The sequence below is a fragment of the Pongo pygmaeus genome, chromosome 5 (assembly GCF_028885625.2).
Source record: "Pongo pygmaeus isolate AG05252 chromosome 5, NHGRI_mPonPyg2-v2.0_pri, whole genome shotgun sequence".
Classification (NCBI taxonomy): domain Eukaryota; kingdom Metazoa; phylum Chordata; class Mammalia; order Primates; family Hominidae; genus Pongo; species Pongo pygmaeus.
In genome coordinates this window covers 152,968,569-152,993,542 of record NC_072378.2, presented here as the reverse complement: position 1 = coordinate 152,993,542, position 24,974 = coordinate 152,968,569, and the positions used below count along the sequence as shown (strand labels likewise).

Genomic DNA, 24,974 nt, shown 5'->3' with positions numbered 1-24,974 from the left:
GAGATTGGGTTTCACATGTTGGCCAGGCCAGTCTCAGACTCCTGACCTCAAGTGATCTGCCTGCCTCTGCCTCCCAAAGGGCTGGGATCACAGGCATGAGCCACCACGCCTGGCCAAGATTCTTCTTTAGAAGTGGAATTCCTAGGCTAAAGGGCATGCAAAATTTTAATGCTTTTAAAAATGTTTCTCGTGTTGCCTTGTAGAAAGTTTGTCCTATTTCACACTCCAACTAAGACACCAGACTGCCTGTTTTCCTGTTGTTGTTTTTTTTTAACAATGGATATGACCATTCTTTTAATATTTTTGAAGTTGTGTTGTATTCTATTTTTAATTATATACAGAGGTGGATTCACTGCGGAATTTTAAATTAATTAGAAGGTGCTCCTCCTCTTCCTTTCTCCTTTCTTCGTGAAAAAAATAATTATAAGGCAGATGACATCAGGAAAAATAAGAAATGGAATTTTCAAGATGTGTGAAAAACTGTCTGTCTTCACTGTTCAGGTCTCAACTGGAGTTTTCAGAGCAGTTTGAGATGACAATGAAGAGTAATAAGAAAAGTAAAAAACGTAAAATATGTTTTCTTTTCTTTCTTTTTTTTTTTTTTGAGACGGAGTCTCTCTCTGTCGCCCAGGCTTGAGTGCAGTGGCGCGATCTCCGCTCACTGCAAGCTCCACCTCCCGGGTTCACGCCGTTCACCTGCCTCAGCCTCCCGAGTAGCTGGGACTATAGGCGCCCGCCACCACACCTGGCTAATTTTTTTCTATTTTTTAGTGGAGATGGGGTTTCACTGTGTTAGCCAGGATGGTCTCGATCTCCTGACCTCATGATCCTCCCACCTCGGCCTCCCAAAGTGCTGGGATTACAGGTGTGAGCCACCACACCTGGCCAATATGTTTTCTAAATAGACTTAGAAACATATATAAAGAAGAAAAAGGCTAAGGAGCATAACCAAAAGCTTACAAGTAGATGTCACGCCAATAGTTACAAATCAGTGACTTCATAAAAGAATAAGCAAAATAGAAGTAACTGCTGTTTCCTAGGTCTCTTAGATGAAATTAATTTGGCATTTGATATAAATATGTTAGCTTCTTAAAAACAAAAAGTTCAGGGTACCTCTTTTGTTCCTTGCCAGGATTGGGGCACAAACATTGGCCACCAGAGTGACTTATCTATAGTTATTACTAGTAAAGTAATTGTTTCTAAAAAGCACCACAAACGCTAAAGCAAAGACTCCATGTGCAAATGCTGGCAGGGATTGATGCAAATATTTTGGAGTCATCTGGGGCTTGCTGGGTTTTGACAATATTGCTGTGTGAATAAGAAACTCTATAAGAAAACACATTAGACTTACCTCATATAGCACAGAGAAAATCCATCCAAACTTCCATCTGGTTTTTGTATGTGAAGTCCTTATATTACCCAGATAGATTTATATCTAATTTGGTGTCTGAGGTTTTACTGTTTTAGAGTCTCTGACATTAATCATCTCTCCAGATTAGTAAACTTTGTGGCTGGAAGCATCTAAAAAAACAAAAGGAGATGCTTTAGTTAATGCTCATGAGCAGGAGTTTAATGCAAAAATCCTTAGAGATTTGAAACACACAATCTATTGATATAAGCTTTTTAATATACTTTACTAAAGAGGCTTTATTATTTTCAGTGGTTACTTTAATCATCTAGAAAATAAATTCTGGTCGTTAAAAAAATTCCCTCTATCCCTTTCCTAAAAAGAGGATGCATATGATTTATTCAGGCTTATCTCAAAAATTATTTTTGAGGAAAATGTATTGGAAGCTTTGCCCTTTTTTAGTGGCATTTGTCATGTAGTGCATAAGCATCTAAAACTGAATATTTTGAATAATGTATTTTTTGTTACGATGTAGGGCTTATATTTAACACAGTTAATGGTCACCTAATTCTGTCTAGTGAACCTTTAATATTTTGTAAACTATGCATATTAGTTTTAAGCCCTCACCTCAAAGTACTCAGTATTTGTCACTCAGCTCTTACTCTCTTAATTTATTTTTTTAAAAATTCTTGGCATGAACATATCTACCAGGCTTTCATTTTTGTGTGTATTTGATTTATATATCCCCTTTGTGATTTTATTTGAATTAAATATTTTATCGATACCATTTTAAATATGATTTTCTTACTGAAAATCGACATCACCATGGTTTTTTAAATCTCATCCAATAAAACTGATAAACTTTTCCCCTTAAGATATTTCTTGAATAATTAGCACTCAGTCATAAATAAATAAAATAGGTCTATTGGCTTATCTCATTCACCTTCTAAACTTTCATTTATTTTTTCACTCATCCATTCTTCCATTGCAACAAACATTCCTGACTGCCCTAAGAAGCACAATGCAGGCTTAATTCTTATGAGGACAAAGAAACATGTGTGCTGTGTATATTTATAGGGAAAGTAATATGAGTCCATATACCTCTTCTTTACATAGTTCACCTTCTAAAATATTTAATGTTATTTTGAGACATGTTTACAAATATGTAGCTACATATGATTATTTCAAGTTAAAAATGTCATTTTCTAGAAAACGATGTTGCCTTATTGGAGTTAAATATTTTTGTATTTTCAAAAGCTATGAAAATGTCTTAAAGTAATTATACCCTTGAAATGATCACCTGTTTCTCTAAAGGCAGATGCCTTTCCATTGATTTTCTTCTTGTTTTCTAAATACTTTTTGACCCTGATTTATATTGTATTTCTATATATTATCTTTTCATATTGTTAGGAAATACTTCCAGGTTTCCCATCTTTTGCAAATTCTATACAAAATTTTAAGGTAAGATTTAAGTAATCTTGCATTGATGACCCCTTTCAAACATCCTGCATTCTGTAGCGTTTTAGTCATTCCCTTGCATGTTTTTGTCTTTATGTATACGTTTCTCTTAATACTTTAATCACATCATTTGTGTTTCCTTTCTAACAGAACAAATAACATACATATGTGTTATCAAATGTTAGTGATAGTCTAAGCTACTCCCATGGACTTGCCCATTAATCTTTCATTATAAAATGGTATCTATCAATTAATTTCTTCTTTATAATACTTAATAACACTAATAAAAAGAAGGACTTACAGTAACTACGTATGGTGTCTTTAAATGTGACACAGAAAATAAAAACAAAATAAAGGTTTAGTTTTGTATCTTAAAATGTTAGCAGAGAATCAACGAACAAGGTAAGTATTCGATCATCTTGTCGGTCTGAGTTTCCTCACTCTCTTCTGCTCAATATTGGGTCTCATGGTTTAGCAAAGTTCATGACATGTAGTAGGTGCTCAAAAGATATTAGCAGAATGAATGGTTATGAATTCCTGTCCATATCCAAGTTATTGAATGCATGTCCCATGTTTCAGCTTTTCCATTTTTCTTTATGTGCCATCTAGGCCACAGGTTAAGGATATTTGTATTTATATCAACATTGGAATAGAAAAATCAGAAGGAACTAATTTCATATCAAATAGTAAATTTTTTAAATATCATGCTCCATAAAGTATGAGTTTATGTATATGTGAACATGGTACACAAATGTAAATGTGACTGATGTGTGTGTGTGTGTGTGTGTGTATGAGTGACTGAGAGAGAAAGAAAAACAATAAAGTGAAAGAAAAAGTAGAGAGAATGCTGCCAGTAAAGCTGCTTGGAATTTAGATATAAGCAATGGGTTGCCATGTGTGTGAAAGTTATCAGTTGAAGAATGTGTGTGAAAGTTATCAGTTGAAGAAAAGCCCTAGACTAATGGACTATAAATATTGTTTTGTACTTCATTTTTCTCCTAGAAAGGAGAATGCTGAGTATATAAATAGCGACATCCTTCTCACCTTATTGCAATCTGCTAGACACTTTCCAACCATTAGAAAGTCATTTACTAAATAGGCTCTAATAAAGTTATTTTAAGAACATAACCCTTTTCTCTCAGATGACTTTGTGTAACAAATAGCTCCTCTTCAGGGCAGTCAAGTGCTTTTTAAATGCAGAAGTTGATGAGCAGCCTGTCTTCAGGCTCACAATGAAGTCTTGTGCTCACTGTTAGATGGGTCACTTCTGGTGGCCACACTGACCTCTGGTACCTTGGAGACACACCAAGAACAAGTTTTCTCTCTGGGCTCATAAGAATGTGGTATCAATGCTTTTCTGGGCATGACAATCAACTGATAATAAAACACGTACCTTAATTATATTCACCTGTTCATTCAGAAAAGACATCCTGGGAAGAACTGAAACTTTGTAGTCTTGGGCTCCAGTTCCATTTCTTTCTACTTTTAACTATGTTTCTAACTTATCTCTTATTCTGCAATCATATATTGAGTGATTCTGAGTGCCAGACACTGTTAGATGATGGAGATTTAAAAGATACATAAGGAGTGTCAAACGTGTCCATGTGAAGAGCCCACCAAACAGGCTTTGTGTGAGCAATAAAGCTTTTTAATCACCTGTGTACAGGCAGACTGAGTCCGAGAAAAGGAATCAGCAAAGGCAAATAGAGGTGGGGCAGTTTTATAGGATTTGGGTGGGTAGTGGAAAATTACAGTCAAAGGGGGTTTTTCTCTTGTGGACAGGGGCAGGGGTTACAAGGTGCTCAGTGGGGAGCTTCTGAGATTCATCGTCCAGAGAAAGAATTTCACAAGATCAATTGATCAGATAGGGTGGGGCAGGAACAAATCACAATGGTGGAAAGTCATCGGTTAAGGCAGGAACCAGCCATTTTCACTTCTTTTGTGGTTCTTCAGTTGCCTCAGCCATCTGGATGTATACATGCAGGCTTGGGCTCAGAGACCTGACATTCCTGTCTTCTTATATTAATAAGAAAAACAAAACAAAATAGTGGTGAAGTGTTGGAGCAGAAAAATTTTGAAAGGATGTTTCTCAGGGCTGCTTCGAGCAGGATTAGGGGTGGTGTGGGAACCTAGAGTTATAAAATAGAGTTATAAAAGAAATAGCACTCGAATATAACTCGAATAAAACTGAAGAAAGATTTTGGGGTAAGGGGTGATTTTGTGGGGTTGTTAGAAGGAGCATTTGTCATATAGAATGATTGGTGATGGCCTGGATGTGGTTTTATATGAGTTGAGAAACTAAACAGAAGACACAAGGTCTGAATAAGAGAAGGGGAAAAAGAGGTATTAAAGGACTAAGAATTGGGAGGAACCAGGACATCCAGTTAGAGAGTTCCCAAGGCGGTTCAGCATAATTATTTGCTTGGTTGGCAAGTTTTTGGACTCTATCCTTGAGTTTTTTTATGTTGTCATACACCAGGCCAGATTGATTTGGGTAAAAACAACACTCTTCATTTAAAAATATACAGAGTTCTCCTTTTTCAGCAGTAAGTCGAGGCCTATTCCTGTCTTCTTATATTAATACGAAAAATAAAACAAAATAGTCGTGAAGTGTTGGTGTCATGAGGGGAAGAGGAAGCTGTTCTGTCCTATTTGCAAATTGAATTTTGGGAGTAAGGAAAACTAGTGTGCATGTGCCTGTCCAATTAGCAGGTAGACACATGTAGGTAGAGGAGCCACAGTGGAAGATGCAAGGCAAAACTGGAAATGCAAAGTGAAAAAATGAGAAGGAGTACTAAAAGAGGTGTCTTGTACCCAGACTCCTAGTATTATATATAAATTTTCTGTGCCACAAAAGAAATAGCACTCGAATATAAAATTTTCTTTTTAATTCTCAGCAAGGCAAGTTACTTCTATAGAAGGTTGCACCCTTACAGATTGAGCAATGGTGAGCGTACACTCGGACAACGGACTGGAAGGGGTTCTTATCCCTGATGCATGTGGCCCCTGCTGCTGTGTCCTTCCCCTGTTGGCTAGGGTTAGACCGCACAGGCTAAACTAATTTCAATTGGCTAATTTAAAGAGAGTGACAGGGTGAGTGGTTTGGCGGGAAAAATGGTTATGACAGCAGGTAATCGGAACAAGTCAGGGTAGAACAGGTAATCAGAATGAGTCAGGGTGGAGCAGGTAATCGGAATAAGGCAGGGTGGAGCGGGTGATTGAAATGAGTCAGCATGGAGCAGGTAATCGAAAAAGGTCGCCTTATGAGGAAGTTAAGTTTAAAAGTAGAAGGCAAAGAATTGAATCTACTGACATATTGATTCTTTGAAAAGAAATTTAGAACTCATATCTAACACTAGGGATCCAGCTAGGGCAGCAGCCATTAGAGGTTGTAATGGGGATTGATGGGGCAGCTGGGTAGAGGGGGAGGCTAAATCGAGGAATTATGTCGACAGAAGGGAGGAGATGATCGCGGTGGCCTTCTCAGACCCTGAGGGAAAGGCCTGTACCCATCCAGTGAAAGTGTCTACCCAGACCAAGAGGTATTTTAGTTTCCTGACTCGGGGCATGTGGGTAAAGTCAATCTGCCAGTCCTGGGCAGGGGCGAACCCCTGAGCTTGATGTGTAGGGAAGGGAGGGGGCCTGAGAAATCCCTGAGGAGTGGGAGAATAGCAAATGGAACACTGAGAAGTGATTTCCTTGAGGACAGATTTCCATGATGGAAAGGAAATGAGAGGTTCTAAGAGGCAGGCTAGTGGCTTTTAACCTACATGCAAGAGGTTATGAAAAACGATAGAATGGAATGAGCCTGTAAGGCTGGAAGGAGGAATTTTCCTTGGTCCAAGAACTATTTGCCTTGAGTGGGGAGGAATTGATAGGTGGAAACTTCAGTGGGAGAGTAAGTAGGAGTGACTGATGAGAAGGAGAAAAACTGGCCATGAGGGACATAAGTAGGAATACTGGCTGCTTCTTTAGCTGTCTTATCAGCATAATTGTTGCCTTGAGCAATGGGGTCTGAGGCCTTTTGATGGCCTTTGCAGTGAAGGACTCCAGCTTCCTTTGGAAGTAAAGCAGCCTTGAGAAGAGTTTTTATTAAAGAGGCATTAATGATGGAGGACCCTTGTGTAGTGAGGAAACCTCTTTCAGCCCATATAACAGCATGCTGGTGTAGGATATGGAAGGCATATTTAGAATCAGTATAAATATTGACGTGTAGTCCCTTTGCAAGAGTGAGGGCCTGAGTTAAGGCAATGAGTTTGGCTTGCTGAGAGGACGTGGAGGGGGGCAGAGCAGTAGCCTCAATGATAGATGTGGAAGATACTATAGCATAGCCTGCCTTTGCTGGTGAGTCACAATTAGGCCTGGTGGAACTGCCATCAATAAACCAAGTGTGATCAGGGTGAGGAACAGGAAAGAAGGAAATATGGGGAAATGGAGTGAATGCCAGGTGGATCAGAGAGATACAATCAGGGGGGTCAGGTGTGGTGTCAGGAATAATGTGGGAGGCCAGATTGAAGTCCAGGCCAGGAACAATGGTAATTGTGGGAGATTCAACAAATAGTGAGTACAGTTGAAGGAGCTGGGGGGCAGAAAGTATACATGTCAAGTGTGAGGAGGAAAATAGATTTTGAAAGTTATGGGAACTGTAGAGAGTAAATGGAGCATAGCTTGTGATTTTGATGGCATCTAAAAGTATTAAAGCAGTGGCTGTCACTGTATACAGACATGAAGGCCAGCTCAGAACTGTGAGGTCAAGTTGTTCGGACAGAAAGGCTACAGAGTGCAGTCCCGGCTCTTGTGTAAGAATTCCAACTACACAGTCCTGTACTTTGGCTGCGTGAAATGAAAAGGGTTGGGATGAGTTAGGGAGAGCTAGTGTGGGAGCAGCTTTTAGGACAGTTTTTAAGGAGTGGAAAGAGGAGTGGGGAAAGGATTTAGGATCTATGGGGTCAGCTAGATTTCCTTTTGTATAATGGTTTAGTCAGGATGGCAAAAACAGATATCCAAAGGCGAAAGTACCTAACTATGCCTAGGAAGGAAAGGAGTTGTTGCTTTATAGAAGGGGTTGGGGTTTGGGAGGTTAGCCAGACACGATCAGCAGGAAGAGTGTGTATGTTTTTATGAAGAATTATGCTGAGATAGGTAATGGATGAGGAAGAAATTTGGGCTTTGACGGGGGAGTTGCAATATCCTTTTGAGAATAGATGTTGGAGAAGCAGGAGGGTGTCCTGCTGGGAAGATTTGTAGGAGGGGCTATAAAGTAGAAGGTTGTCAAAATACTGAATAAGGTGAGAAGCAGATGGGCAGAAAGAAAGTAAAATATGAGAAAGGGCTTGACTGAAGTAATGGGCGCTGTCCCTGAAGCCTTGCAGCAGTACAGCCCAGGTAAGTTGCTGAGACTGATGGGTGTCAGGGTCAGTCCAAATGAAAGCGAAGAGAGGCTGGGTTGAAGGGTGTAAAGGAATAGTAAAGAAAGCATCTTTGAAATCCAGGACAGAATAAGGGGTTGTGGAGGGAGGTATTGAGGATAGGAGAGTATATGCGTTGGGCACCACGGGGTGGATAGGCAAGACAATTCTGTTGATAAGGTGAAGATCCTGGACAGGCTTTAGACCTCTCAAAGCCTGTTGTGGGATGGGATACTGGTGTTGAGCGGGGTAAGGGTGATTAGATGTTAATGCGATAGTAATGGGCATGTGGTCAGTTGCTAGGGAGGGAGTAGAGTTGTCTCATACTTGTGGGTTAAGGTGCAGGGGATACAAGAGGAAGACACAAAGGAGGTTTTGAATGGGGGAAAGGGTAGCAATGAGATGTGGCTATAGCCCAGGAATAGTCAGAGAAGCAGATAATTTACTTAAAATGTCTTGACCTAATAAGGGAACTGGGCAGATGGGGATAACTAAAAAAGAGGCATTAAAGAATGTTTTCCAAGTTGACACCAGACTGGGAGAGTTTTAAAGGGTCTAGCAGCCTGGCCGCCAATACCCACAACAGTTATGGGGGCAAGGTAAACAGGCCCTTGAAAAAAAGGTAATGTGGAGTGGGTAGCCTCCGTATTGATTAAGAAGGGTATAGACTTACAGTCCACTGTAAGAGTTACCTAAAGCATCTGTGATGGTCCAGGAGGCTACCTAGGTGATTGGGCTGTGTCAGTCTTCAGCTGCTAAGCCGAGAAGATCGGGAAGAAGTCAGTCAGAGAGCCTTGGGCCAGAGTTCCAGGGGCTCTGGGAGTGGCTGCCAGGCAAGTTGAACAGTCCGATTTCCAGTGGGGTCCTGCACAAGTGGGACACGGCTTAGGAGGAATCCCAGGCTGTAGGCATTCCTTGGCCCAGTGGCCAGATTTCCAGCACTTGAAGCAAGATCCTGGGGGAGGAGGTCCTGGAGGAATGCCTGGCCACTGTGGTTTAGGTATTTTGAAGTTCTTGTGTGCTGGAGATGTGGCTGGTGTTTCTCTTACAGTGCGGGCAATTAATTGCAACTCAGAAATACGTTGCCACTTGGCTGCCTCTTCTCTATTATTGTACACCTTGAAGGCGAGGTTGATTAAGTCCTGTTGTGGAGTTTGAGGGCCGGAATCTAATTTTTGGAGCTTTTTCTAATGTCAGGAGTGGGTTGGGTAATAAAATGCATATTGAGCATAGGACGGCCTTCTGGCCCCTCTGGGTCTAGGGCAGTAAAGCATCTAAGGGTTGTTGCCAAACAGGCCATGAACTGGGCTGGGCTTTTATATTTGATGAAAAAGAGCCTAAACACTAACTGGTTTGGGAGAGGTCAGATAAAGAAAAAGGAGGGTTAACCTTGAGTATATCTTGAGCTCCAGCCACCTCTGTAAGAGGAAATTGTTGGGCAGGTGGGGGAGGGCTAGTCGTGGAAAGAAACTGTAAGCCAGACACGGTGTGAGGAGGGGAGGTAATAGAAGGATTATAGGGCTGGGGAACGGAGGCTGAGGAAGAATTGGGACCTGGCTCAGCCTGGTGAGGAGCAGCCTGGGGAAAAGGGGAGAGGTCAGATGGGTCCATAGAAAAGGAGGATTCAAAGGACTCAGAGCTTGGGGTGAAGACTGAAGGAACAGATAGGAGAGAAAGAAGAAAGATTTGGGATGAGTCGCACTGGGAGCAGAGACTAGGGAGGGACTGACATGTAAAAGAATGCCTGGACGTCACGCACCTCAGATCATTTGCCCATTTTTCGACAAAAATCATCCAGGTCTTGTAAGATGGAGAAATCAAAAGCGCTGTTTTCTGGCCATTTAGAACCATTGTTGAGTTTGTACTGGGGCCAAGCGGTGTTGCAGAAGGAAATAAGGCATTTAGGTTTTAGGTCAGGTGTGAAATGAAGAGGTTTTAAGTTCTTGAGAACACAGGCTAAGGGAGAGGAGGGGGGAATGGAGGGTGGAAGCTTGCCCATAGTGAAGGAGGTAAGTTTAAAGAGAAAGGTAGAGACACAGAGAAGGGGGTGGTGAGCAGCCCTGGGTTGTAATGTGGGTGAGCAGCCAAAGCAGGTGTCCCCACAATTGACTTGCCACCAAGGGAATGTGGGTGAATGACCAAGGCAGCCATACCCACAGTGATCAGACACCAGTGGAATGTGGGTGAATGATCAGGGCAGGCGTCCGCGCGGTGATTAAACACCAAGGGAAGACTGTCTTCCCAAGTCCGTGACCCACGCCGGAGTTTTGCATCCACAGATAAAATGTGTCTCCTTTGTCTCTACTAGAGAGGAAAAAGAACTGGAATTGGAAGGACAGGGAGATTGAAAGGTAGCAAGAGAAGCTGGAGAAGAGAGTGAAAAGACGGCTTACCCGATTTGAAATTGGTAAGATGTTCCTTGGGCCGGCCTGAGGACCCAAGGTCATAGGTGGATCTTCTCATGGAGTGAGGGTGAGGACAGGGGACAGGTCTCTCGAAGGAGTCCCCGTCCCAGGTCTTCAGCACCAAATGTCACGTGCGTCCGTGTGAAGAGCCCACCAAACAGGCTTTGTGTGAGCAATAAAGCTTTTTAATCACCCGAGGCAGGCAGACTGAGTCCGAAAAAGCAGTCAGCAAAGGGAGATAGGGGTGGGGCAGTTTTATAGGATTTGGGTGGGTAGTGGAAAATTACAGTCAAAGGGGGTTTTTCTCTTGCAGATAGAGGCGGGGGTTACAAGGTGCTCAGTGGGGAGCTTCCAAGGTTCATTGTCCAGAGAAAGAATTTCACAAGATCAATTGATCAGTTAGGGTGTGGCAGAAACAAATCACAATGGTGGAAAGTCATCAGTTAAGGCAGGAACCAGCCATTTTCACTTCTTTTGTGGTTCTTCAATTGTCTCAGCCATCTGGATGTATATGTGCAGAGCTGGGCTCAGAGGCCTGACAAGGATTTTGTATAGTTGTCCCTAGATATTCACAAGTGATTGGTTCCAGGACCCCCACTAGATAGCAAAATTTATGATGCTCGGGTTCCTGATATAAAATAGCGTAGTATTTGCATATAACCTACACATATCCTCCCATATACTTTAATCTCTAGATTATGTATAATACCTAACACAATGTAAATGCTATTTAAATAGCTGTTATACTGTGTTGTATTTTGTTTGTATTATCTTTATTGCTGTATTGTTATTTTTATTGTTTATTTTCTGAATATTTTCCATCTGCTATTGATTGAATCTAAGAAAACAGAGGGCTGACTTTATATAATGCATTTGGGTGAATATTAGCGCTGAGGTTGTCACAGGATCATAGAGAAGTGTTCTCAATATATGGTTCCTTCACCAGCAGCATCAGATTCACCTGGGAACTTAGACATACGGATTTTTGGCTCTACCCCACATCTACTCAGCCAGGAACTCTGGGGGTGGTGCCCAGCAATTTGTGTTTTAATAAGCCCCTCAGATGATTCTAGTGTGTCCTAAGTGTGAGAACCACTGGCATAGGAGACAGATGCCTTCACTCAGACTTCTGGGTTAGAAGAAGCTTCCTAGAGTAGGTTGTGCCTGAGCCGAGTTCTGAAAAAGGCATTATTCAAGGGAAAATGTGGTAAGTGTTTAGACAGAAGACAACTGCTTTTGCGAGACAAGAAAGTGAGAGAAGGCATGGATCATGAGAATGTGACAACCTCTGTACTAGACATGCTACATAGATTACCTCTAATTCTCACCAAAACCATTGATAGGGTCCCTGATGATTTAACACACCCTTTAGTACATCCTGTAGTACAACAGTAGAGAGGTTAACGAAAAAAAAAAAAGACACACCAAGCTCACAGAGCTAATGCATGGCAAAGCCAGAATTTGAAACCAGTTTAGCCTGCCTCCATAAATGGCATTCTTTCCACTCTGAAACATCACCTGCCAAGGGGGACAGTCATTTTACCTGTGTCACAGCACTGTCAGCAGCAAGTGAGATGCTGGAGTTGAAAGCAGTTTTGTAAATGCCGAAAAATCATGTTCAGTATGATTACGAATACTTGGCATTCTTATGAGACACTACATCTTCATGAAAAGTTAGGATATTTTCACTAAATGAGTGCTATTATAGAATGGCCCTGTCATTGTTTGTGAAAATAAGTATGAAAATCCCAATTTTATTTTTCATTTTTGAGATGAATGGTGACCTGGATACATTTATTCACCGAATAACTTGATAAATCTCTAATAGGTATTATGTTCCCAGGGTCTAGGAATACTGTGTTGAACAAGATAAATGTGTTTTCTGTCTACATGGAGATTGTAATACCTAATATCAGTTTAAATAGTAATATAGACAAGTCACCCAGTGGTATTCTGGGTGTAACTCCTCAAATTCAGTCAAAATGAATCCCATCTAGAACTGTCTTCTGGGTTACCAATGACCTTGGGTAAGAAGCAACCCACAGGACTGTGTTTCTACTCCAGCTATTACTCTTATTATTTGTGTACTTAGGAAATTCCCTCCTGGGCACATTTTCTTTATTGGCGTTACTTGGCAAAAAAAAAAAAAAAAAAAAAAAAATGGAGTTGGTTAATTTCATTATTCAATAAGATAACTAAGATATTTTTCTAGAGTTAACTTTTGCTTCTTACTGTCCTAAAGGGGTGGGGGTGAGGAGAAAGGAAATTTTTCAGAGACAGTTGGGACTTACTAAATATTAAGTCTCTTCTAGAATCAGTCAAGTATTAATCAGCAATTAAATAAATGCACAGATACTAATAAAATTGTAATGTCTCTTCATTTCCAGAGAGAAGACAGGCTAATTTTTAAGGAAATGAAAGTTTGGATAGAACAATTTGAGAGAGATTTGACAAGAGCACAGATGGTGGAATCAAATTTACAGGATAAATATCAGGTAATGTATGGAAAAGCTTTTTGAATTTCCCAAAAGCTATTTTTGACCAATATTTATATATGTCATTTGATCTTTGTTTAATGCTTCAAATTACATTAATGAGAAAAGTCTTTAAAGACATAACATTCACTACCCGAAGTTTGCATATAATTTAATAATTGTATTTCTAACTTATGTAGATAGTCTTAAGTTGCATTGTGTCCACACTCTATATGGAGCACTGAGGCTTCCTCACTTTTCCATAACTCAGTCTTATAGATGACTCGGAAAACAAATGCACAGTCATTGTGTTTATAGAATTCATGATTTTTTTTTTTTTTTTTGAGACGGAGTCTCACTCTGTCGCCCAGGCTGGAGTGCAGTGGCGTGATCTTGGCTCACTGCAAGCTCCGCCTCCTGGTTTCACACCATTCTCCTGCCTCAGCCTCCGAAGTAGCTGGGACTACAGGCGCCCACCACCACACCTGGCTAATTTTTTGTATTTTTAGTAGAGATGGGGTTTCACCATGTTAGCCAGGATGGTCTCGATCTCCTGACCTTGGGATCCACCTGCCTCGGCCTCCCAAAGTGCTGGGATTACAGGTGTGAGCCACCGTGCCCGGCCAGAACTCATGATCTTATAGATGTCACCTAACCCAAAAATCTACCAAGAACAAAGAGTTGAGTCAAATTGAAAATTAGTATAAAATAAGCTGAATTTAACAAAGGATTGCAACATGAGTATTGGAGGGTCCATTAAAGGGATCAGTTTCGACTGCGACCTGCCTAGTCCAACACCATTGCATTCGAGTTGAGCTCAGAGTTAATGTTTTTCCCCAGTCTGACTACAATGTCATTAATTGGACTTCTGCTTCTGATTTTCACTTCCAAGACACAAAACAGAGTTTATTCCCATTTAAAAAGTGTGATTTCAATAGCAAAGACACAGAATCAACCCAAATGTCCATCAATGTAGACTGGAGAAATAATGTGGTACATATACACCATGGAATACTAGGCTGCCATATAAAGGAACAAGATCATGCCCTTTGCAGGGACATGGATGGAACTGGAAGTCATTATCCTCAGCAAACTAATACAGGAACAGAAAACCAAATCCTGCGTGTTCTCACTTATAAGTGGGAGCTGAACAGTGAGAACACATGGACACATGGAGGAACAACACACACTGGGGTCTGTGGGGGAGTGGGAGAAGGAGAGCATCAGGAGGAATAGCTAATGGATGCTGGGCTTAGTACCTAGGTGATGGGTTGATCTGTGCAGCAAACCACCATGGCACATGATTACCTATGTAACAAATCTTCCTGTACATGTACCCTAGAACTTAAAATAAAAGTTGAAGAAAAAATAAAAATTAATAAAAATTGTGATTTATTTGATGCAGGATTATCATTTTTCCCAATGTAAAACATCAGTCCATTTTAGTGGCAAAATTAAATATAGTATATTCTGAATTATATTCTGTAATATATTCTACTCAACATCATATTTCAGTCATTTCTGCTACAGAAAAAGGTCAAATGAAGTGAGAACTTCAACATGGTAGACAAAAGATTTATCTATAGCATTAGTGATTTATATAATCGTATCTTTAAAATATGTGTGAATTTAGGTGGATGATAGCATCAATATTATATTTGTCAAACTTAGCAAAGCAATAAATATGTGGTTAATATGCATGTACTCTTTTGCTTTGAAATTCAATGTAAGCCTTTTTCCCCAAAATAACATTTTCTGGGCTGAGATCCATTAAAAAATGATTAAGCCAGTAAATGGAGAAAAGAATTGCAAGAACAGAGTGAATATACTTATTTAGTCCACTGATGAGGTTTAGGTTTGGCACCAATTATCAAAAAATAAATTCCAAGTTATAAAGCTATCTGTTATACAGATGCTAGTTCATGAGGGAAACAAAGGCTTAGAAAAACAGAAAACAGAAACCCTCCTTTCAGCCCGAAGGTGATCACTAGTCTCTTAAAAATGGGTTGAGTCTATCTGAAATCTGAATTTAGGGAAAATTTCATTTCATCTTTACATTATGTAATCAGCATTTTAAATCTCTTTCAATCTATAGCAAATGCTGCATTTTCCAGTTTTTTCACTCAGAATCCTGTGGAATAAAATTTAAAAGTTGATTTTATGTTTTGTTTTTTTTTAATTTATTTTTATTTTTTATTTTTTTATATATATATTTTTTAGACGGAGTCTTACTCTGTCGCCAAGCTGGAGTGTAGTGGCATGATCGTGATCTCAGCTCACTGCAACCTCCGCCTCCCAGGTTCAAGCGATTCTCCTGCCTCAGCCTCCTGAGTAGCTGGGACTACAGGCGTGCACCACTACGCTCAGCTTATTTTTGTATTTTTAATGGAGACGGGGTTTCACCATGTTGGCCTGGATGGTCTCAATCTCTTGACCTCATGATCCGCCCGCCTCGATCTCCGAAAGTGCTGGGGTTACAGGCGTAAGCCACTGTGCCCAGCCTATGTTTTGGTATTTTTAAAATTCCATTCAGTTAGAGAAAATGGAAGAAAACCTTGTAGGTAAAATTCTAGTTCACTATCTCCCCCCAGTGTTCTTCATGTGAATTTACATGTTTGTTTATAATTTTGAAATTCCTTTATTTGTGTTATCTGCTAACCTTTGTGGGGCCATTCTCCTATAACGTAATTGCACATTTTAATTATATTTTGATTTTATGTTTAGATTTGGAGTCACATTTTAGGATGGGTTAATTTAATTAATGTAAAATATAAAACTTTAAAAATTGTTTTAATGTTAGCATTAAGCTTATAGTTAAGTCTACATATAATACATTGATGTCAACTGTACTGTGATATACTTAATATTTTAATACCATGAAATTAAAGCAAAGGATTATCATGTAAACATAGTCCCCTAAAGTAAACCTCTTTATGCAGGCTTACTTAAACACAAATCTAGACAGCTTTAATTCTGCATTATTTTGATATATGCAATTTCTATTTGTAAATTGTTTGGTACTTGAAATAAAGCAACTACCTTGATTATTAGCTAAGATTTATACTCCTTTTTACTATGATTTCCTGACAAACATATACTGGTACACAAATTACTTTACTAGAAATGAGAAATCCTAGGCTTTAGTCCTACCTCTACTACTTGTCCTTGATAAGTCATTTCTGGGCTTCAGAATAATAATGCATGTGTAGGGTGATGGAGAGAACCAGAGAGGATAATATGCAGAAAGCACTTAGCACAGGGTCAAGCTATGTCAGGGCTTGATGAATGACAACTGCTATTAGTATCATAACTACCATTATTATTATCAACAACATATATTGAGTGTTATCCAAATAGAAAAGATTGTTATTTAGGAAATGTGCTTTCCTTTGCTTTTGCTTTTTTTGACTCATTGCCATACTGTTGCTGTTTTTCCTCTTTTAGTCATTTAAGCACTTCAGAGTTCAATACGAAATGAAGAGGAAACAGATTGAGCATTTAATACAACCATTACATAGAGACGGTAAATTGTCACTTGACCAAGCATTGGTAAAACAATCTTGGGATAGAGTGACCTCCAGGGTAAGTTCTCCCACAATTAGTTGTACTGAGCTTAATAAATTTAGAAAAGAATATTTTTCATCATCTATTTCTACACAGTGATATGGCAACAGGTTCTACTGCCTCTGTCTGAGACTAGAAAGACTTAACTATGGGAGAATCTTTGCCTCCTTGTCTAGTTTTCCTGTAAGTTAATGAAAGTCTTTGGTTTAACAGCTATTTTCTTGCCTTAGTTTCCCTGTTTGTGATATCAGCCATCAACTAGATGATAGATTAAAATCCTGAGACCATCTGGAGCACTTCACACTTTACACAACTTCCTTCTGGGTGGTTTAGAAGAGGTGACTCTCTGGTCTTGTAGCAGATTCTCCAGAACGGAGCCACAGCAACTTCTTGTATTCCAAAATCATGTTTCATCAACAGTTAATGACCTTCCTGTGTTGACATACAGTTTTGCATTCTTTAATTCAAGCATCTTTTTTTAATCTGGTCATGAATCTGAAGGAAATTTGCTCAGTATCTTTCATATTCATATTCTTCATGCTTAAAGACCAAGATTTCAAACCCCTGGAACACTTCTATCACTAATAAGAATATTTGCCTTGAACTTACCATATATTCTTTATTTTATTTTGTTTTTGAGATAGTGTCTTGCTCTGTCACCCAGGCTAAAGTGCAGTGGCACAATCACAGCTCACTGCAGCTTCAACCTCCTTGGCTCAAGCAATCATCCTACCTCAGCCTCCCAAGTAGCTGGGACCACAGGCATGTACCACCATGCTTGGCTAATTTTTTTTTTTGTAGAGATGAGATCTCACTATATTGCCCAGGGTGGTTTTAAACCCCTGGGCTCAAGCATCTCACCCATCTTGGCTTCCCAAATTTCTGGGATTACCGGAGTGAGCCACTGCACCCAGCCTAATTTTCTTTTGATAGTCTCATTTTTTCTAGTGACTCCATGAAATAATAGGCTAGTTCCTAAGCACCTCAACTCATCCCACCTGGCTTTCCAGTAAGCTAGGAAATGTGTCTGAAAATTGGTAAAATGAAAGAGATGGAGAGAAGGGTAGACAATCATAGGATTATAGAAAGAATCCTTTAAACTCATCTTTGTCCAGAGCTGCTTAGATACTCCTCATTTTTCTGAACTTGTTCTGATCATGTGGGAGGTTTTAATGGGATTCTCATTCCGATGACCAAGATGCACATGTGCCAGGTGTATAACTGCTGCATCCTCCAAGCATGTCACCAAACCTGATCCCTTCCCTTTCAGCAAAAGCCACACTGAAAATCAGTGGGTGCTTCATACTACTCCTGTAAGGGAAAATTGCTTACACTTATAATAATATTCTTCCATGTTTAAGATGTATTTTCAGTTTCCTCAAAATTTGCTTTTAACTGTAATTTTCTCCCCATCCCTAAAGTATCAAACTCAGAACACAGACATTTGCTTATTTGATATTTGTTAACTTAGCCTGAAATCATTAACTTAAAGCTTTATGTATTCTTTACTATTACTTGGGTGTAATTTTATAAATTGCCATCTGTATTAAAGATATTTTACTTTTATGCTTTTTAAATTTTAGCTCTTTGACTGGCATATACAGCTTGATAAATCTCTTCCTGCACCTCTGGGCACCATAGGTGCCTGGCTGTACAGAGCAGAGGTGGCCCTGAGAGAGGAAATAACCATTCAACAGGTCCACGAGGAAACAGCAAACACGATACAACGGAAACTTGAGCAACATAAGGTAAAAATTCTGGTTGGAAAACCTTGCAGCATAACAGCCCTAGTGTGGTCTGGAGAGGTAGCCTAGTTACAACCTGCCCTGGCGGGGACGCCCCAAATATTCATTCTACATGATCAGAGATGTCACACCTTCTTAGAGTTCTCTAATTTGATTGTTTCTTTCTTACACTGGTTGATGACGGTTCCAATAGATTGATTTCCATACCTGTGTGGTATTTTTTTCATCTGCAGCTATCTTTGTTATTTCTGTTGTTATATGTTATTTTTCAAAAGATAAGCATAGATGGTATGCATTTACATAATAATGTGGCTGGCCATTGGCTCCAGACCTCATTTCTGCCTCCATTCTCAAAGGAAGGCAGGCAAAAGTTCTTATGTCCTGGTGCTGTGGGGTGGGGGTAGAAGGAATGGAGGATGTAGGAAGTGGTGGGGTTAGGCTTTGATGGTCTCTTAGTCATTTGGGATGTTTTAAACTTAATATATCGTCAGTTGTATACGGTATAATTTCCAATATACTTCCTCTTTGTGTTTTGTGATATTACAGGCCTAACTAAAAATGCTGTTTTTCATTAACATCACATTAATGCAATCTTGCATTTTATGCAATTGAATTTGTATACTTCATTTGCTGTAATGTGGTGGGGTATTCCTGCATATGTGAAAAATAGAGATTTCTACTGCTGACTACACATGGGCAATGTGTAGCCCATGTATATTTTCTGCCAAATTATTGATATTTTTAAAAAATTACCCCAAGGAAATACACTGTCCTGTATTCTAGACAAGATCATAAAGCAAATTTACAACAGATTTTATTGCCTTTTATTATTTTATGCCTCTCTGGGGCTTTACTTTTGGAGCTAGATATACAGAGACACAGAGATGTGATGCCATTGCCGATCTTGGCCATTTCAACTCAACAGACTCAACCTCAGATAAACTCATCAAACCAGATGGCCACGGCAAGATTTGATGGTCTGCAGAGGCTGTCACTCAGGGTCCTGCCTCCATTTCCTCTTGGCCTTTTCTGATACTCAGTGCCTTCAGACACTTTTAAAGTTGCTGATTATCTCTTAGCTCCTCTCCTCCCCCAACCACCAACGCAGACAAACACACGCACTGAACTCTCTGTCATTTGGCTTCTCAGATGCAAGCATGACTTTGGGGTCTTCTTCATCTGTGTAGATACTCACATATAAAAGCCGGGCCTGTTTATCTGTACCTTAGTGCCCTAAAGTGGGGGCAGCTATGCCATAAGGGACCCAGAGTTCAGGCCTCATACGAGATCAAGTCACAAGAATTTTCCTGGGATTGAATCACTTTCCTGGGCCATGTCAATCTTGAGACCACCCCAGTATATTATAAACAGAGGAAAGTGTGAAAACAGTATTACACAAACAGTAACATCTTTAACAAATTAGCAATTAAGCATATATAACACACAATAATTTTTTTCATGTAAAACTTAATTTAAACTTTTTTTTACCTTAACTGGCATTTATTTATTTATTTATTTTTAACTTTTAAATTCAGGGGGTACATGTGCATGTTTGTTACATGAGTATATTACATAATGGTGGGGATTAGGATTCTAGTGTACCTGTTACCTACATATGAAACTGTTTTAATTGATGTAAATATTTGATACTAAAGAAGTCAATTTAGAATTTTAAATGAAATGTAGAATGTATATTTATTGAGAATTAAATACGTTAATTCAGCAAATAGGCATGGTAGCAAATATTCCTACTATGTGCAGGTTTTCAGCTCCAGGGCAACAGGTGAGGGGCACAGACGAGGTCCAGGCGTTTGTGGTGCCTCCAATCTAGAGGTCTGAGAAGCATCTACACAATTGTTCTTTATATAATACCTTTAACTTTGACTTAAATGTCCCACCACAGAGAAAATGCCTGACAATGTAACTGCCATTTACTAGTTAATTATAACAGTTTGTAGAAATATTAATTCAAGGCACACTGTAGACAGTAGTATCTCCTACGGGGGAGTGAGTCCTAAGTGGGCCAATGCACATGCTGTCTGTATGTTTCAATGGCGATATGATTTCAGGCCCTTCATGAGCCCTTCTAGCTCCCTTGAGAGACAGAGAGAGAGAGAGAGACCCTGTGCCAGCCCCCAAGAATACAGCTAGAACAATTTCTCTGCCAAAGTCTGGTGAACAAGGCATAAAAACCAGAAATGAAGTGAATCAGGGAGAGAGAGAGGGGCAGGAGTTGGAGAAAATGGTTATCTGAGGCAAACAAACAAACAAAACCCAGAAAGGACTAGACTAAAGAGAAAGCCAAGGAATGTAATAAAGAGATAAAGGTAAAAAGCAGAGATAGGGGCTCAGGCCAGGTTCAAGGTGAATATTAGAATGTTCTTTTCATTGAGGTAGGAACTTTTACTAGGCCTGGGCATGGGTACTTAAAGTAGCTCATAAAACAATTAAATTGTCAATTTTAAAATCAATTCTCATTGATTGAAAAATATATATTAGGAGCCTATAATAAGCTAAGCTTTGAGGGTGAAAAGTTCGAATTATTATTATTATTGAAATGGAGGCTCGCTTTGTCACTCTCAGGCTGGAATGCAATGGCGCGATCTCGGCTCATTGCAACCTCTACTTCCCAGGTTCAAGCGATTCTCTTGCCTCAGCCTCCCATGTAGCTGGGATTTCAGGCATCTGCCACCATGCCTGGCTAATATTTGTATTTTTAGTAGAGATGTGGTTTCACCATGTTGGCCAGGCTGACCTTGAACTCCTGACCTCAAGTGATCCGCCTGCCTCAGCCTCCCAAAGCGCTGGGATTACAGGCATGAGCCACCACGCCTGGCCAAGTTTCACTTATTAAAACAACTAAAAATTATAAGTTTCCTCAATGGCACTAGCTCAGTCTCTCGATTTGATGTAACACCTGTATGCTGGTATATTGGGCTCACTTGGAGATGCAATAAATTGGGAAAATCACAATTTAGGAATCATTGATGTATAATCAAGAATGTTTGGGAATATTGTCTTCCCATCTTCATCTAAAAAGTAATTCTGATTTTTGTCAAGAAAACTTGAACAGGCTGTCAAAGTTACAATGCTTGTTTTTTTTCATTCTTCACACCTTTTTAAAAAATAACACAATTTCAACACTTAATGCATAGGCAATGTTTGCAAGTTGGATTCAGATCATTTTTTAAATGTGTGTTTCCAAGAGTTCACTTTGTGAATGGTTCTGCCAATGGTTTTGTTTTACTATTTTTTAAAAATTAACATATATATGTATATATGTAAGAACATATTTATTCTGCAAAACATACTATACCTGTATTATCTTTTCTATTTTCCAGTTACCCTAATGTTCAGTTATCTAGAAAAATAACAATAACCACAGCCAACTATTATGGAGGACTTAACCATGTTTCAGTCCTAAGTATTTGATTTTTACCAAACACTTAATATGACGGATGTGAGATAGGTATTATTATCCTCTTTAGCTGATGAGGAAAGTGTAGGCAGAGAGAGGTTAAGTGACTTGCCCAAGGTCACATAGCTGATGAGCCAGGTTGTCTTCAGCACTAGGCTTAAAACGTGACCACAAAGCTATTGCTTATCGTACTTGTAGATTATACTGACTAATTTATTATTCTTAGTATTGATTTGGCAAAGTAAGGCTTTCAGTCATAAGGAATCATGAAAGTAGCCATTAGGCTCTGACACCTGCTACACATCCTTACTGCAGTTACCAACCCTACCTAGGTCACTTGCCCTCCTTTCTTGAAGATTTTATTTCCTGGATGACAATGCATGTCATAATTGTTAATAACTTCAGTAACCTAGAGATGATCCTCCCAATATCGTGACCTCTCAAGTTCTTGACCTCCTCTTCCCCAGGATCCTGTCCTACACCCAACCCTAGCCACTCACTCCACAGTCATAGCCTAGAATGCTCATCACCAGTAAATTAGACCCCTCCACAAGCTCTTTTTCAAGTACCTTCCTCTCCAGTCAGACAAGGCTTCATCTCCTCTGTGCCCTATAATCTGTTACCCTACCACCTTTTCACTGTATCCTGTTCTCTTTACCACCTCCCTTTGTGCTCTGCTTAAATGCAATGTAAAGCCTCACTTTTCCACATCCTTGCTTGCCTTGTCCATATTTCACTTTGTTTTACTGTCCTGGTAAAAATACAATGCCGGTGAAAGCCAGCTCTTTGCCTAGTTCATGCCCACACACATGTAGCTGACTGTGGCTGGAGAAAAACACACCCCCAGGCATGATGACTAACCCAAGTAGGCCCTTAATGGTGCCTGGCAATCAGAAGGCATTTCCCGACTCCATTCCCTCTTCATTTCTGGGACAACTATTTCATATCTTGTCTCTTCAAACCTTCTACACCTCCTCCCCATCCTCACTCTTAGCTGATGACATTACTTCCTTTTTCTTTGAGAAAATAGAAGCAATCAGAAAAGAATTTCCACCAGCTCCCACGGCCACATCAACCCACCTACTTGCATCTGTGCCCGAATACGCGCTCTTCACTTCTGTTACTATGGGTGAACCATCTGTGCTCTGGGCCGAGGCCAACCTCTCCATGTGTATATTAGATCCCACCCTCTCTCCAAAAGGTAATTCCTGTCCTTCCTCCCTTCTCTATTTTTTTCTCTTTCTTTCTTTGTTGGAGTTTACTCATCCACATACAAATATGCTGCCATTAACTCATCTTAAAAAGTTTTTTTCTTAGCCCCACTTCCCCTCCCAGCTACTGTCCAATTTTCTTCCTTCCTTTTAAAGCAAAGCTCTTTGAGAGAATTGGCTCTTTCTTCTTTCTAAATTCTCTTCTCTCATTCTTTCTAAAATCCATTCCAATCAAGCTTTTATCTTGCCATCTACCATGCGAAGTTTACCAGGCTTTGCCTCATTCCTCACCCAACGGCCAGTTCTCAGTCTTCTTATATCACCTGTCACAAACATTTCACATAGTTGTCCCTTTACCCTTGAAAGACTTTCTTTAGGGCATGGTGGCTCATACTTATAATCCCAGCATGTTGAGAAGCCAAGGCAGGAGGAGCACATGAGTCCAGAAGTTTGAGAACAACCTGGCCAACAAAGCGAGACTCTGTCTCTACAAAAAATAAAAATAAAAAATTAGGCATAGTGGTACACGCCTGTAGTCCTAGCTGCTCGGGAGGCTGAGGCAGGAGGATCGCTTGAGCCCAGGAGTTAAAGGCTGCAGTGGGTAAGCTATGATTGTGCCACTTGTAGTTTCCTTCCTAATCCCCTGGCTGTACCTTTCTGGTCTTCCCTATTCTTTCAACCAATATCTGTTGAGCTTTCTCAGTTGCAAAGCAGTGTTTTAGGCATTTGTGATACATCTGCAAGCAAAACAGACAGAAATCCCTCCCCTTAGATAATTTACCTTCTAGTGAGAGGAGGCAGATAAAAGTAATAAATATAAAAAATAAGTAAATTTAGGTTAGAAAGTAAAAGAACATGGGATATTAGGTGTTGTTGCAATTTTAAATAGGGTTGTCAGTGAAGCCTCATTGAAAAGATGACATCAAACAGGCAAGCATATTCCCTACCTTGAGGTCTTTACCCTTGCCATCCTTCTGGAATGTTCTCATCCCTCAGTCTGAAACGTCCTCTTACTGATATTCCCATTATGTTCTTCTTCATCTCTTTAAGGCCTTTACTAAAAGGTCCCCTCTTCGTCCACCCTTTTCTGGCCACCTCTTTTGAAATTACAACTTCCCCCAAACTCCCTTTCCCCTTTCCCATTTGATGTTTCTCTTTAACATTTATCATCATCTCAACTGTTACCTGTTTTAATCATTTATCTTATCTTTTGCTTGATTTTCTGCACTATAATGTCAACTCCATAAAAGTGGGAATTATTGATTTTTTTCACTGTTGTCTCCCCATATTCAGGCTCTCAAAATTGCAATTGGGTCAATATTGATAATGCATACTTTCTAAAAATGTGTGCATTTGACTAAGTCTTCAGAATTATTGGCATAAAATTGTTCAAAATATTGTTTTATATATTTTGTGGTATTTTCTGTGCCTATATATGTTTCCCCAATATTGTTTCTTTGAACCGCCTCACTTTCCTTAATCACACTTTGGCATTCTTGATTTGCTCTACAATGTTCTAACCTTCTTTTTTCATCCATTTTCTTTCTTTCCTTTTTTTTTTTTTTTTTTTAGATAGAGTCTGGCTCTGTTGCCCAGGTGGGAGTGTAGTGGTGTGGTCATGGCTCACTGCAGCCTCCGCCTCCCAGGATCCAGTGATCCTTCCACCTTAGCCTCTCAAGTAGGTAGGACTACAGGCATGGGCCACCACACCTGACTAATTTTTGTATTTTTTGGAGAGATAGGGTTTCACCGTATTGCCCAGGCTGCTCTCAAACTCCTGGGCTCAAGCGATCTGCCCACCCTCTTAAAGTGCTGGAATTATACACATGAGCCACAGCACCCAGCCCCCCTTTTTTTTCCCAAAGGAATGACAGTATTTTCATGATATGGCTGCAGGGTGAGAATAGACTGGGTTAGGAATGGAGACCAGAAGCCAGGGTACC

At 39.8% G+C, this 24,974-nt stretch overlaps 1 protein-coding gene across 2 annotated transcripts in view; it reads left to right on the top strand.

The window, feature by feature from the left end:
* The window catches only part of SYNE1 (spectrin repeat containing nuclear envelope protein 1), a 525,017-nt gene that overhangs the window by 143,987 nt on the left and 356,056 nt on the right, over window positions 1-24,974 (top strand). For both annotated transcript variants that reach the window (XM_054490749.2, XM_054490748.2), the window contains exons 11-14: window positions 2,759-2,809; window positions 13,007-13,114; window positions 16,538-16,675; window positions 18,241-18,405. In XM_054490749.2, the coding sequence (XP_054346724.2) occupies window positions 2,759-2,809; window positions 13,007-13,114; window positions 16,538-16,675; window positions 18,241-18,405 (462 nt within the window). The remainder of the gene's footprint in view (window positions 1-2,758; window positions 2,810-13,006; window positions 13,115-16,537; window positions 16,676-18,240; window positions 18,406-24,974) is intronic.